Source organism: Manis javanica, chromosome 13 (genome assembly GCF_040802235.1).
Source record: "Manis javanica isolate MJ-LG chromosome 13, MJ_LKY, whole genome shotgun sequence".
Classification (NCBI taxonomy): domain Eukaryota; kingdom Metazoa; phylum Chordata; class Mammalia; order Pholidota; family Manidae; genus Manis; species Manis javanica.
In genome coordinates, this window is record NC_133168.1 from 68,116,081 (window position 1) to 68,131,072 (window position 14,992).

Sequence of the window (14,992 nt, forward strand, 5' to 3'; positions counted from 1 at the left end):
TGAAATTTTTCTCACTGAATTCATCATCTGGTATCTATAAATTTACATATCTATTGCTAAAGTCAGAATTTTGTTAGTTTTAATACAAAAGTATGACTTCTTCCCTGGATTAAACAGGAGGAAAAGAGTATTTAGGAAAAAACTTCAAATGCAAATAAATTAAAAATTAACAGGGGTGTTAAGTAGGAAGCATGCTTGATAAATGATGGTAAGCATAAACTGTCTTAACTAATCTATATACTATAGTTCACATTTCATTAGATTATCTTGAAGTAAATATATCTTCTCATAGTTTAGCAAAGGTCATTGAGAAGTATTTAATATATAGTAGTCCAAAGTCCCAGGACATGAATCTTTACTCAGTTAACATTTAACATACATATTCATCCTTTCCTCAACAGGATTATAAAAACCTTCCTTATTTATCAGTACATATAGTAAGCAGTGATTGGATGGAAAAAAAAGAATACAGCTTTTGAAGAACAGCTATATCTAACCATTAGACATAAATACTTATAATTTGCCTTTATGAGTGATTTCAAATTTGGAGTTCTGAGCATATCAGCTATCAAAAATCAGTTTCCCCAAATCCTCCCTTATGCATTATCCCAGTTTTCTCTGAGATGAAATGGGACATTCAGTATGTGCCATCGCTAATTCCACTCATCCAGATTTTGAATAAGGATATCATCATTTTAAAGTGTTTCGAAATGACTTTTTGTATGTATTTCCTTGTCTTGTATTTAACTCTTTAAGGACATTTTATGCACATACACACATGGGTAACACACACTCTTACACACACACACATTTGGCTTTGAAGTCGCCTGTTCTCAGTGGCTGTTTCTGGGGGTTGGGACCACGGACGCTGAAGTACAGAGGGGGTGCTCGCTATTTCCTCCAAAGCTTCTCCTCACTGACACACCAGCTTACATTCAGACCTGTCCTGGACTTCGGAGAGGCAACCCTGCCTGGCTACACTTTCTCCTTCCCAAACTTTAAATTTTTTCGCCAGTTCCTTACATTTCCTGTATTTTTTGAAGTATTTTATAAAAGCATTTCAAAAAAAGAGCACTTGGCAACCCAGGAAAGAGCCTTTGTTAAAAGACTATCTTACTTTTCTCTTATCAACATTTAAAATATTAGCCCATCCTTGCTATCTTGTCTACACTCTGCCATTCACTCCCGAGCCCACGCAATCCAGTTTCTCGCCTCAGCTGCCTATGGAAGTGGCTGGCAATGACTACTACCAAATAGCCTAAGTGCCAAGTCCAGTGGGCATTCTTTTGTCTTCCTCTTAATGGCCGCCTCTTGCTGCTTCTGTGAGGGTGACCACTTCCTCCACCAGGGGCCTCGGGAACACCACATCTTCCTGGTCTGCCTCTTATTATTATTTTTCCTCTCCTTTCTGCCTCTCCCTTTCAAATCCTTAAATATTGGTAGCACCCAGGTTTCAGTCCTGTGGCCTTCACTTCACTCATTCTGTGGCTTCCGCTACAAGTTACCCGCTGATCATTCCACTTCCGCGTCTGCAATCCAGCTTCCTAGCCTGAAATTCAGACTTGAACATTCAACTGCCTCCTGGACAGCACCACCTGGCAGTTCAAATTCCACTTGTTACAGTTGAATTCCTCATCTCCCCTCCTCTGTAACATGTCTCCTCTTCATGTGCTGTTTTCCTCAGATGGAGGGAGCTCTGCAGACTCTAGGCAAAGTCTTGACTGGTAGCTTGACTTTTCCAACCCTGTCTTTCTATGGCCAATTAAATCACTCAGTTACCAAATCCACTGGATCGTCTTACTGAGCATGTTCTATCAATTAAGCATGATACTAAATGTTTTATGTTCATGATCTAATATGGTCTTCAAACTACTTTGTGAGGCAGGTATTGTTATTGTTATTTTTCTAATTAAGAGGTTGAGGCTTGAGGACATCATGTGACTAGTCCAAAGTCACTCTAGAAAGTCAGCAGAGGCAGGATGCAGTGTCAGGGTCTCGTTCTGCAGCCTGGACTCTAAAAGTAGAGTGAGCTATCATTACCTTTAATGAATTATTTTATAAATATCAGTTTGGGCACCACTGTTCCCTACTGTACTGCAAGTTCCTTGAGGGATGCACAACCATAGCTGAATAAACAGACAGATGGGTGGATGGATGAATACATTAAAATATCAGTAAGAAATGCATCAAGGAAATGTATCAAATCATACAAATGTATCAAAGAATTACATAATTAAAAAGTGGCTTTATGTGATTATGTTTAAAACCTATGCGGTCCTTTTAAGGTTTAAATAAGATAATACTTTCTAAGCACTTAAAAGTAAATCCTCAAAATATAGTTGTTACTATTGCCATTAACTCCTATTTTTATGGTAATTATGTTCTGATATCAGGGATCAGAACACAATCAGTTTTAAATTCCTGACCATAATTACACTATTTAGTCCCAACATTTCCCCATCTACAACTAAACTATTAAGGATTTCATTATTGCTTAACTTTTACATTAAAATCTATTATTTCTATTGGGGGAAAATTATCGCAACTTAATATTCAAGTAACTAGGAATATATTTGTGCCAGTTCCTTCAGATATGTGAATTCCTAATTTTTAAATTGCCCTTATAAAGAGTAAAGTAGGTAATAATTTTAATGTCCTTTAAAATACTATCTTCCATTCTGTTGTACTGCTGGCTAGGAAAGCAGAATAAAATATCTAGAACACCATTACCAAGCTATTGTCTAAATATATTTAACTAAGTTACTTAATAAAATTTCTTCCACTGAGCTAAAAAATGGTTATCTGTGGACTGGGAGTCCACCCAGCTGGCATGTATTTCCTAGCCTCTCGACTACAGCAGTAAGCACAACTGCATACAGAAGCATACACAGACAGTGTTCCATTTTGCTCTCAAGTCTGAAGTGTTTTAAATTCCTTTTTTTCTTATGTCTATAATTTGTGAGGTGCAAGGTATTAAACACCAACAAATAGCAAGTAAGGAGGAAACATTCTAAATAATAGACTCTTACCCACGGAATCTTCGTCATAGGTATGTCACACTCAAGAACCAATGAAACAATGAAGTTATGATATCTGTCCATTTTCTGACCTTAATTTTAGACAATTTTTTCTGGGTGGCTGAAGAATCTCCAGACATGTCTGACCACCGGTGAAGCTCTTCCTTTGCTGAATGGAGCCAATCTGTGAATTCCTGGACGGCATCTAAATACATCAGATGGTCTTTCACAATCTCTTCCACTTTCCTCATTTTCTCCTAGTAAACAAAGAAAAGGCAACGTCAATGGTAGTCAGCATTAAGACTATGAAGTCAGACAAAACAACAGGTATCCTAAAGATCTCAGGAGATTTCATTCCTATCCCTGAATGGTCTCTACGTTTAATACTTAAAATGAAAAGACCAAATCTCAATTACATTGAAAGACATGGAGGAAGCAATGATTGTCCTTTAAGTTTACTTTAGTCTACCTTTGAATAAAAATCTATGCTTAATGAATGGTGATTAACATCTTTCATTGATAAGCCACTTAGCAATACTCGTGATAATTATTCTTATTCAGGCAATTTTTTGTGGTACAGTATTATGCTCAGCACTTTAAATACATTTACCTATTTAATCTTCAAAACAACCCTGCAATATAGATACAATTATTATCCCTATATTATAGGAAAGGACACTTACAGAGATTCAGAGGTTAAACAACGTGCCCAAAGTAACACATCCAAAAAAGGGTCAAAGCCAGAATTCAAATTTAGGTCCTTCTGACTCCAGAGTCATAGCTCTCTTAATTATTACCAAAATAAAATTAAGATAAACTAACAAATATGTTAAAAATTGTAGTATTTATAATACAAAGAGAGTTCCCAAAAGGAAAATCAAAAAAGAAAAAAAATCTCTGTTATTATCTTTAACATCCACAAAAGGAAGATGATGGAGGAAAGTAAAGATTCAGAGAAACAGTTGAAAAAGAAAATCTTGGTATTATATGAAGGAGTCTATACCATGGAGAATAGGGAAACACAATTTTTGCCAGGATGATAAATGAACAAAACACTTTGCACACAATTGAAATCTGGGTGTTAAACAGACTTGCTTTTCATAAAACAAATATAAGTGGCAGTAAAAGGAAAAGAACTTTAAACACTGACATTTGAGGCTCAGACAATCTTGCAAAGAAATGGGCTGATGAACATTCTAAGCAGAGAAAGGTGGAAAAAAAAAGAATAAAAAATAATCCCAAGATTGCAGGAAGTGAAAACTCATGGACAGCCATAGGTGAGAAATTCCTTTACATTAACACGTGCTCACAAGTAAAAAAAGAGTGAGCAGCTAATTTCCCTCGAATTCAACCTACAGGGTATTCTTTACTTGATCTTTGAAGTTTCGTCTTCAATACAAAGCACTAACCTTGGAAACAGTCACTAAGTCATTCAACTGTGTCTTCAGTTCCTCCTGAGTTGCTTCCTTGAAAGACTCATCCTCAGTCTTCCGGTAGAGCTCCCTGGCTTTTGTGGTGAGGCGGTGCAGGGCTTTGGCGTGATCTTCCCCAGCACATACAATGGACTGAAGGTGGTCCAGAAGGGAAAACTTCTCCTTCAGACCCGGCTGCAGTTGCAAAGGATGCTCTACTTGTTGATCCACTGATTCCATCCACTGCTCCAACTGGTTCTTCCACTCCAGATAGTCGTTCCATTGGCTAATCACAGACTCCAAAGCACTAGAATTAAATGTCACATATTGTAAAATAAGTTGTCTTGACATCTCCACTGAAAACCAATTAGGGGGGCATTGAGTCCTTGTAAGCTGTTTTACTGAGCACTATACTGCAGGCTGTGAAAAACAGATTTTAAGTGCTGAGAGAAATATTATTTCTCCGACCCATGACATAGTTTCTTCAAAGAAAAATAAATCTGTGTCAAAATTTGAAGTAAGATGTTGCAGTTATGTATGCATCTGGAGATTTGTTTTCTAAGTGCTAATTGTCCTAAATGAACAAATTTATGTATTATGTTGTTAAAACATTAGTAATGGACATCAAATACATTTTATTTAATATATATTCTTAATTTTCTTGGACTTGGTTTAACTTATTGAAATCAGATAATTATTTATTTACTGGAATTCAAAATTTAAGGTATTCTTTCTGGTTAAATAATATCACTGGATTGATTTTCACTTTAGGATATACATGCATGATGCTTAGTGCCCCTGTGTTCTATGTGTGAAGGAAGGAAGGTACAATGTATTTATAAGAAATAAAGTCACATAATTTATATAAATAATGGTTAAGCAAATAGCTCTCCAGAGAGTCAAGTAAAAGGTTTTCCAGACTGGCATTTACCTGCATAATTAGCTTTATGAACTATTCTAAGCTCACCTTCAGTGACCCCTTCCACCTCGTTTGAATGCAATCCTATGATCCGGAGTTATATTTGTAGTAAATGTTACTTTCAGAATTTGCTCAAATTGTTCCTTATATAGCAATAGAAAGCTCATCATACAAACCTTAAAATCCTATCCTTTACTCAAAGAAACTTCTAGAAAACACAAGTCAATGTTACCTGTCTGGAAGCCACCCCAGCCCTGCGTTTTCCTATAGTCTCACAGTGTGTTAGTAACACAATCTGAGTCACAGTCTTTGGAATGCATCCTACCCTGGCCTCTAAGCACTTAGATGACAAAACTACTCCGTTTTCTTTCATTATGTTAGCATGATAACTGGAGCACTGCTATTGCTCAATATGTAGTTGTTAAATTCATTTCTTACTGAAAGAGGGGAATCAAGGACTTGAAGCTGCTTCTTTATTGAACATGTTACTCCAATATCTGAAGAACATTCCTGTTTGCTTTTATGAAACTGGCCTATTGCCAAGCACAAGGCAGTTAGTCCATGCACCAGCAACTGACTCTATAGAATAACAGAACCAGGGGGTCTGATTTCTTTTTTTTTTTGATGACCATTATCAGTTATTACTAAGGTTCCAAGTCCTGCTGGCTTTGGGAGTTACCACCTGTGCTCCATATTCAAAGGAAACACAACAAAACACAATCTCCCAAATGTAGGTGTGACCACATGGCTGTGGCTTACATAGCAGTGGGTAACTGCAGTGTTGTTTGGTTTTGTGATGAACTTTAATCTTTTATGCATTTACTTATCATATTCCTAATGAGCACACACTTCTTCAGTGATCTAACAGTGTATCTAGCCTCCAGAATGTGGGTCCTGGACATATTTTAGCATAATTCTGACTGAAGGTCATTGTGGATACTCAAAAGAGAGAGGGAGGTGAGAACCTCTTACTCATCAATATACCAGAACTGCCACCACCTGGCATAACCACGAGTGCCCTCTGCTCTCTCATCAGTGTCTTGGTGCAGGGCTTCCTGACAGGGGCACTGCATCCAGGCAGCTGTCAACCACTTGCCCACTGATTGTGTGAGAATGTCCCATAGATTGCAGGATGCTGGCTGTCTTGGCCTCAGCCACCAAGTGCCAGGGATGCCGGATGCCCCCACACTGTGACAACCAAAATCTCCCCACACATTCCACAATCTCAGTGTGGGTGGTATTACTTGTGTCTGAGAAAATGATTCATACTTAAGCACAACAGTTGCTAACAACAATTTCCTGTGTGTTCCTTTAAAAAGGGCAAAGTTATTGAAATTATTAAAGACCATGTGTACCCTGGCTTTGATGAACTGAAAGGTAGTGTCTTGCTGAGCCCATATTGTGTGCAAGATTCCTTGAGAGAGATTGTGGGAAATATAAATATTAAACACACACACATGCAAAGCAAGCAAGCAAGCAAACAAAACCAGTCTTCGCCTGCACAGAAAGTACCGTCTAAGCAGAACCAGGCATGCATGCAACAAGCTAAATTAACGTACTTGTTAACTCCACCATAGGATACCCTCAGCACGTTCATTTTACTAAGCCACTGAGTTTTGTTTAGGCAAATAAACACTAAAAACAGGTCTGTACCTCTGAGCATGGACAGAGGAAGTCATGATGTCAGCCCACACATCTTTGAGGGTCTGGAGCTGAGTTCGAATCACCTTCTGACCTCCCTTGTTGCTGCTTCTCAAGGCCTGCTCCCCTTTGCCGATGGCCATGTTCAACTTGACCTCTCCTTCACCTTTTATCAGGAGGATATCCTATGAGGAAGAGGGAATACTTGTCAATAGGAATACTGAAACTTTGGTATTTTTAAAACCGGTTATGTTTCCCATGAGATTCAAGGTGGGGGATAAGTTGCTTTAAAATGGAAGCAAGAACGCAAGCTCTGGACCTGACTGCAGACCATACTTTACTTAAATATTACACATCAGGAGTCAGGGAGTTCAAAAATGAACTCCAATTTGAATTCTTGGAAAACTTTGGGCCAGTAGCCTAGAAACTATAACTTTGTTGAACATTGGTTTCAGAGCAAAAATAAATTATTTTGAAAAGGAAAACGTGTTTGTCAAAAACCGAACCATTCCCTACTCTCATTGCCTGGCTAATTCCTATCTTTCAAGGTCACCTGGTTGACCACAGTCTCCTTTGTGCTCTCAGCCCTCACCAGCCTGCGCAGTCACGGCTCCTGCACACACGCACAGCTGCAAGAAACCATTCACAGGACGGCCTCTCCCCCTAGACTGTGAACTCCTAGAAAGCAAGGACTCACTTTGATCTCTCTTCTTAGCAACTTGTTGCACAGTGCTTGCAGGAAGGTATTCTACAACATTTGCTGAATATATACTAAAGGGAATTTAAAATTTTATTTTAAAGCTATTCAACAAAAATATTCCTTTACAAAGGGGAAAAATGATCTCTCCATATCACATCCTTTTTTGCCCAGTTTCTCCATTTTGCCCACATTATCCTCACTTAGAGGCTCACAGAACAATTAGGACCCAACTTAAACATTGGTGGATTGGATCAGATGTCTGGCTGGCCTCCCACTGTGCTGTGCGTACCTGTATTTGCGACAGCCGCTTCTCCACGGTGGCTTTGCTTCCGACAGTGCTCTCTGCCCGGGCCAGTCTGTCTTGAATGTCTTTTACCCAGGACCACATGCTCTGCAAGGCTTCCTCCAGGGCTTCGTGCTCCTGCAGGGCCACTTGGCAGCTCCGCAGTTTCTCTTTGGTCATTCGGAGAACGTTCTGGTAGTTAGTGAGGAGCTGGGAACACATGCGTCCTTCTTTCCCAGCGCCGTGGCCTTCTTCACTGAGAAGCTGCCCTCTTTGGGAAAGCTTGTCAAGAGACTCTCTAAGAAAACATAAAAAAACTTGATTCTGACATTTGGGAGTGTAGCAGAGTGACAAATGATCATTGATACTGTAGCAGTGACCAGATAAGAGCTCATAGCTGACGTGCCTTTAAAATGAAGATCTTGGTGACCTTCACAGGGCAGGCTGCTGACATTCTCTGATATATTTTATATCAGGTAGTCGATATACTTTAGGGGATTTGAGTCAATCTACACTAAGCCTAGATCCAAGCCCACTATATTACTAGGAATTTGCTTCAAAACATGTCCTAGACCTGCCTCACCAAGCCGTCTCGCACATCTTTCCATTCCTATTTAATGCTCTAACCATACACAGCAACCTGAAATTCCCCCAATACTCTGCTCTGTTGCACATACATGGAGATCCCTCCTTTGTGAAAACTCTGCTCTCCTCTGCTTTTCTAGTTGGCCCTGCAGATCTCAGCAGGCATCATACCCCCAGGGACATCGAGATGACTCCAGAGAGGGTGGAGGGCACAGGGTCCCCTTCTGTGCGTCCCCTGCCCCTGCGCTGCTCTATCACCTCATCTACTCTGTCTGGCTCTGTCCACACGGCTTTCACCTAGAAGCCAGGATATTACATTCACCTCACACCCTCAGGACCCAAGATATCATTTGGCAGATATAAAGCGAAAAAAAATTTCTTTCAAAAGGCCATTTCATGGGTGCTTATGGGGTTCCTGACTCTAAAATACACTTTGATAGCAGCAGATTCACAGACTCCAAGAAGGGACTAGTGGTTACCAAAGGGGAGGGGTGGGGAAGGGTGGGTGGGGAGGGAGGGAGAAGGGGATTGTGGGGTATCATGATTGGTGCACATGGTCTATGTGGGGTCACATGGAAGACAGTGTAGCACAAAGAAGATAAGTAGTGACTCTGTGGCATCTTACTATGCTGATGGACAGTGACTGCAGTGGGGTATGGGTGGGGACTCGATAATAGGGGTGAATGTAGTAACCACATTGTTTTTTTTTGTGAAACCTTCATAAGAGTGTATGTCAATGATACCTTAATAAGAAATAAAGAATAAAATAAAATACAAACTAATTAAAAAAATAAAAAGTAAAATCAAATAAAATATACTTCTTATAATCTGGTGAGATGAGAAGATGGCTTAAGCAAGGATGTAAGTTAAGTAATAATTCAAGCTAACATATTACTTGTTACCACAAGAAGAATTGCTTCATGGATGATAAAAATTTAATGATTCTCAAGTCTGAGATACTTTTAAAAAATACAGGGCATCCCTCCAAGATATCTGAAGTACTGGAAATATAATGATAAAAAACCCAGGGAATGGGAGGGAGCAAAGGCAAGCAAGTGAGAATTGGGTGGCCCAGCTGGAGGGCCTGGGTGCCCAGCACAGTGTGGTGGGACTGTCCGCAGCGGTAACCAGGCAGAAGGGACCTGAGGCCAACACACTGAAGGCCTCTTAGCATCTGGTCCTGGAATATCAGCAAGGCACCCTTAAGAAGAATATGTAAAGTCATTTTAAAAGTTTGGAAGAAGGAGATAAGTAGGTCTGGTTATGTTATACTATATCTAGACAAGACTCAAGATTTAATAAGCAAATAAATTGCAGTGTAATTTCCAGAAGGTTATATGGTTAGAATGATTATATGGTTATTATTTATAGTTATAAATAGGTTATATCATTAATATTCTGTTAATTTAGAAAACATTTTCCATTTTTCTGGCACTATACTAGACAATGGGAATACAGTTGACTCTTGAACAACCCAGGGGGTTAGGGACACCGACTCTCTATGCAGTCAAAAGTCCACATATTAACTTTTGACACCCCCAGATCTACTGACAGCCTGCTGTTGACTGGAAGCCTTACTAATAACATAAATAGTCGATCAGTACATATTTTGCATGTTATATGTATTATATACTGTATTCTTACAATAAAGTAAGCTAGAGAAAAGCAAATGCTTTTTCTTTTTGAAAAAAGAAATTGTTGCAAATCTCCAAAAAGCATTCCAATATACTTATTGAAAAAAAAAATCTGTCTGTGATGAATCCACAAATATCAAACCCATGTTGTTCAGGGGGTCAACTGTGTAACAGTGATGGAGGCTCAAAGGTCCCTGGCCTTGAGGAACTCACCTTTGGGGATCAGGGTGCAGAGTCAACAAAGAGTTAACTCCACAGTAAGGGCTCACAGAGATGGGACAAGAGCATTCCAGGGAAATTATAAAACAGTCATCAAACCAGCACACCCGGAACAGCTGTAGGTGTGAGTTGTGTGTGTGCATTTGTTTGCAGGTTTGCTTTTCAAGGCAAGGGAAACTAGGCAGGTTTGACCAAAAAAAAGGACTCAGGAGACGCAGATAATGAAGATGATCTGAATTAGATGATTTTCATTCAGTCGATCACTATTGCTGATTTGCCTGCGTAAGCAGGCTGGGGGCTGGCCACTGCTGCTTCACGGAGAAGTGCGTCCGTCCTAAGAGGAGAGCGGAGGAATTCTGGGTCAAGCTGCACTCCCCGGATGGAAAATGTGCCGGCTTCCAGTGAAGCAACTGAAAATGCCAGGGGTGGAGCATGAATTTTGGAAGCAAAGCCCTGAAGGCGGTGGAGTCAAAAGACAAGCCAGAGACCTTTGCCTAGGAAAGGAGCCAGAAACACTTGCTCAGTTTGGAAGCAACAAGAGACAAATACTGCAGTGGACAAGAGGAACCTCCTGGACAGTCAGACTCCGGGACCCTACTTTTTCCTTTACTAAGAATACTATGAGGATGGTGGTCGACTGGAAATGTAGCTAGAGGCTGAACTGTGTGAAGAATATATGGAAATTGGGGTCTACAGCATCATTTGTATAAATGAAAAAAAATATCTTTATAATCACCATATAGCCTTATAATAACCCCTGAGGGGAAAATATTATTAACACAATGCTTAAAAGCTATTATCAAGAAATACAGGAAATGAGTGGCCTGTCCAATTTGTGGAGCAAAGGGAGGTAGACCTGGGATGCAGACCAGGTCTTACCTCCAGCCTTATGTTCTCCTAGGATAAATACCACAGTGCCATAGAAAACAGGGTGCAATCATTTGTATTCCACACATTTAGGGATAGAAACATGTACCACCACCAACTAACAACCAAACCAAATAACCAGCCGACCAGACAGACAAACACTTGTTAGGAGGGAAAGGACTTTTTCATTTCTGCACCATACCTTGCAGCCAGTAATTCGCCCAGAAACATTTCAACTTTATGGACTTCATTTTTCTTCTCAGGAATGTGCTGTTTATTCTCACCTAAGTTTTCTGTACTTAACCTCTCACCCATTTCATGGATCCATAAGTTCAGTTTTCTATGCTGGTCCTCAAAGCTAAAGAAAAGAAAAGCACCTTAGAGAAATTCTAATGTACTCATTATAACAACCAGTTCTAACGTCTGAGGTCACAACATCTACAGCAATTAAGGTCTCGTGAATTTTCATGGATGGAAGAAAACCCAACAATAGGCCCATTCAAATGATCACTTATTTCAGTAACAAAATGAAAAATCATGGAAACATTTCAAGAGATGCAAGCAGAAAAGGAATCGCCCTATCATGCTGAATTGATTTCCTGCTAATCACAGCTGGTAATTATTAGTAATTTACATTCCCATAAAAATGTGCAGTTAACTTTGTATCTTACTACAAAGTTGGGACAAGAGGACAAGTCCCAATGGACAAGTGGGACAGTGAAGCCCTGGGAAACGAAGGAAAAGTCATTTCTGTGTTTGTGTATCTTACAGGGATTTGAATATAGCACAAGAGCACAAAGCTCTACATTTTTAAAACAATCTAAGTTTTTAGAAAAACCTAGACAAGAGTCAGGCAAATGATTCTGCCACCAGAAAGATATTCAGATCTTACTGACATCCTCTTCCCCCAGCAATAAGTTTTTTTTTCCTTCTGATTTTGTATTCACCCCTGTTGATACAGATTCCTGATTGGAATCTTGATTCACATAAATTCAACAGGTGTTTCTGCCATGACTCCAACCCAGCAGAAGTGGACACAAGGAAAAGACTTGGCTTGGCTAAACCTGGGTGTCAAAGCTCTAATCTAATATCATGAGTTAACCAAATAGACAAACAAAAAAACCCCACAAACAACAATAATATGCATTTATACTGTTTACAGTACTAGTGAATATAATTATTTAATTTTTCTATATGGAAAATAAAGTCAAATGAAACCATCAGAGTATGAGCAATCAATTATTATCCTGATATGAACTGTACTTCAGCCCAAAGCTTACTGTAATTTAAGCTCACAATTTCAAATACTACTTGATTATCTGCAATGGTTCTCTTCTCTAAGTCTTTGAAAACATTTCATGCATGATGAATTCCATGTTTATCAAAACAACCTACCTTCCAAGTTCTAAAGCACAATCTTGAAGAGCCTGTTTGTCTTTTAGGCATTGCTTCAGAAATGCTTGAAACTCTTCATTAGCCTTTGTAATTTGTTCCTGAATGCTACTGACAATTTGTTTAGACAGATGTGCAAACAAAGTTTGTCCTTCTTGTGTCACGGCATCAAGCTTGTTCTGCCCATTGCTGACTGAGTCCAAAATGTTCTGTTTCAGGAAATAAAGGGTAATATAAAATATCTGCATTTATTCAGAGACCCTGTTGCATGGGAACATTAATTACAATTCTGAGCTGAGACGGAGCAAGAGAAGTAAAACAGAGTCCAGAGGAAGAAAGTCTTCACCAAGACTGGAGTGAGAACAATGTACGCCACTGCGTATAATCAAAGCTCATAACGGAGGGCAGGCCCAGCCAGTCACCAGAACCACTGAGGACAAGCTGTGCACGCTGCCGAGATGTCAAGGATATTCTCAGAAAGGCCATGTTCTCAGGCTCTCCCCGTTCTCACGGTCCCGACCAGCTCAGGCTCCACTTCCTCACGCGGCTAGTGTGCTGTCCTCTCACCAGTTAGCTGCGTCCACACCTTCCCTCCTGCTCTGATCCGTCCTGCTCACCAAACCCCGACCTCAGGTCCCTTCTTTTCTGAGTACACACCTCCTGGTCGGAAGCTCATACGCGTGGGTATGGCTTCCCCAGAGCAAAAGAACCCCAGGACTGCTGAGCCAGACTCATCTTCCCCTGAGCTCTGGGCTGGCATTTGCAATTACCATGCAGAGTCTTTGTGGTGGAGCCCGACTTACCTCGAGTTTAAAAAAGAAAATTCCACATCTGAATTTGCCATGCATCCTGCAATCAGTTTCCTATATTATAATGATCTTCCTTCCCTGACTTCTAATGAGTTATTTGCATAATTATCATCACCCATTATGCCACAAAATCTTCATGTTCCTCATTAATTTTTTAAAAAGTTATTTTACAATACTTAATATAGTGTTTTACTCACATTACCTGCTCAAAAAACTTGGCCAGAACTCAGTTTGAATTGTCAATCACTTTTTAACTCTCTTTAACCAAGGCTGTGTCCTTCCTGAACTTAACACATCTTTCATAGTTAGTAAAACTGTAATTCCTATACTATCTATTGTTTTAATTTGAATATATCCTCTCTCCAAATTCAGACCATAGGTTTTAAAAAACACAAGCCATGTCTTCCTTCTTTTTAAAACTCCTCCAAACAGTGGTATAAAATAGATACAACTATTTATGCTTTTATTGCTGCAAAAATTAAAACTAGGCACAGTTTTGAATGAATTCCAAAGAATGGTCAATTGGCTAAAAGAGTGAGGAAAGGGTTTCAGAAATTTTGTAGCTCTAACTTATTTTCTTAACTTACTTTTCACATTACCTAACTCATTATAACTCAAGAAATCTAATTCTGTTAGGGAAGAAGAAAAATTTGAAAAAACTAAGAATATTTAGGGGAAGGGATGATTTAGGTCTGACCTGAAGGCACCTGAGCACAGCTCTCCTACCTGGAGATCATGGAGCTTTGCCTCGAGAACTTTGCTGTCACCAGTTCTGTCTGATGATTCCTTTGCTGCTATCTTTATTCCAGAAAACCATTCTTGGAATTCCTGCATAGACTCTTTTGAAAGTAATGAAAATGAGTTACACGTCTGAAACACTGCTTGAGCTTATAGAATTACCACAATGAACTTTCAGCCCATTCCATCTTGCCTTACATAATATTCCAGAAACAAAATAATAATAATTTGGAATAGAATACAGCATGGTCTACAACGAGGACTGTGCATGGCAGAACTGACAGTATCTCAGAGAAAAGACTGAAATTTGTATTCCAGAAATGTCTGATTTCCCATTGCATTCCTTTTGGTATAGAAAGATAATTGCCTGAATGTGTAAGAGTGCATAGGGAGAAATTCACTTTTTAACTCTGTTTCAGGGTGTGAAAGCCATTTTTATGGCAAGGGGAGGAACCAGCTCCTTTTTCCACCAAGCTGACTTAGAGGGTCATCATGCGTCCACATCAGAGCGCAGGCACAGCTGTGTGGGAAGCAGAGTTAGGGACATAGGACCAGCCATTTCCTGATTTACATGGCTTCTCCTGATATTCAAGCTTACACAGCTTTATAGTAGTAGAAGCCACTGCCCACTCAAATAAGCAATGTGTGGAAAACCCAGATGAAGTTCAGAGTCACCAAAATGGTGGACCCCTACTTGCTTGGGGAGAAAGAGGCAGACTTCTGCTTCTGGGGAGAGCCCACCCGCAACACTTTGATTGCTCAGGTCTCAATGCACA

At 39.7% G+C, this 14,992-nt stretch overlaps 1 protein-coding gene across 13 annotated transcripts in view; it reads right to left on the bottom strand.

The window, feature by feature from the left end:
- The window catches only part of SYNE1 (spectrin repeat containing nuclear envelope protein 1), a 418,491-nt gene that overhangs the window by 212,219 nt on the left and 191,280 nt on the right, over window positions 1-14,992 (bottom strand). For all 13 annotated transcript variants that reach the window (XM_073219768.1, XM_073219776.1, XM_073219775.1 and 10 more), the window contains 7 exons: window positions 14,205-14,317; window positions 12,673-12,878; window positions 11,480-11,635; window positions 7,979-8,270; window positions 7,002-7,174; window positions 4,427-4,736; window positions 3,110-3,274 (listed from right to left, as the gene is read on the bottom strand). In XM_073219768.1, coding sequence (XP_073075869.1) covers window positions 3,110-3,274; window positions 4,427-4,736; window positions 7,002-7,174; window positions 7,979-8,270; window positions 11,480-11,635; window positions 12,673-12,878; window positions 14,205-14,317 — 1,415 coding nt within the window. The remainder of the gene's footprint in view (window positions 1-3,109; window positions 3,275-4,426; window positions 4,737-7,001; window positions 7,175-7,978; window positions 8,271-11,479; window positions 11,636-12,672; window positions 12,879-14,204; window positions 14,318-14,992) is intronic.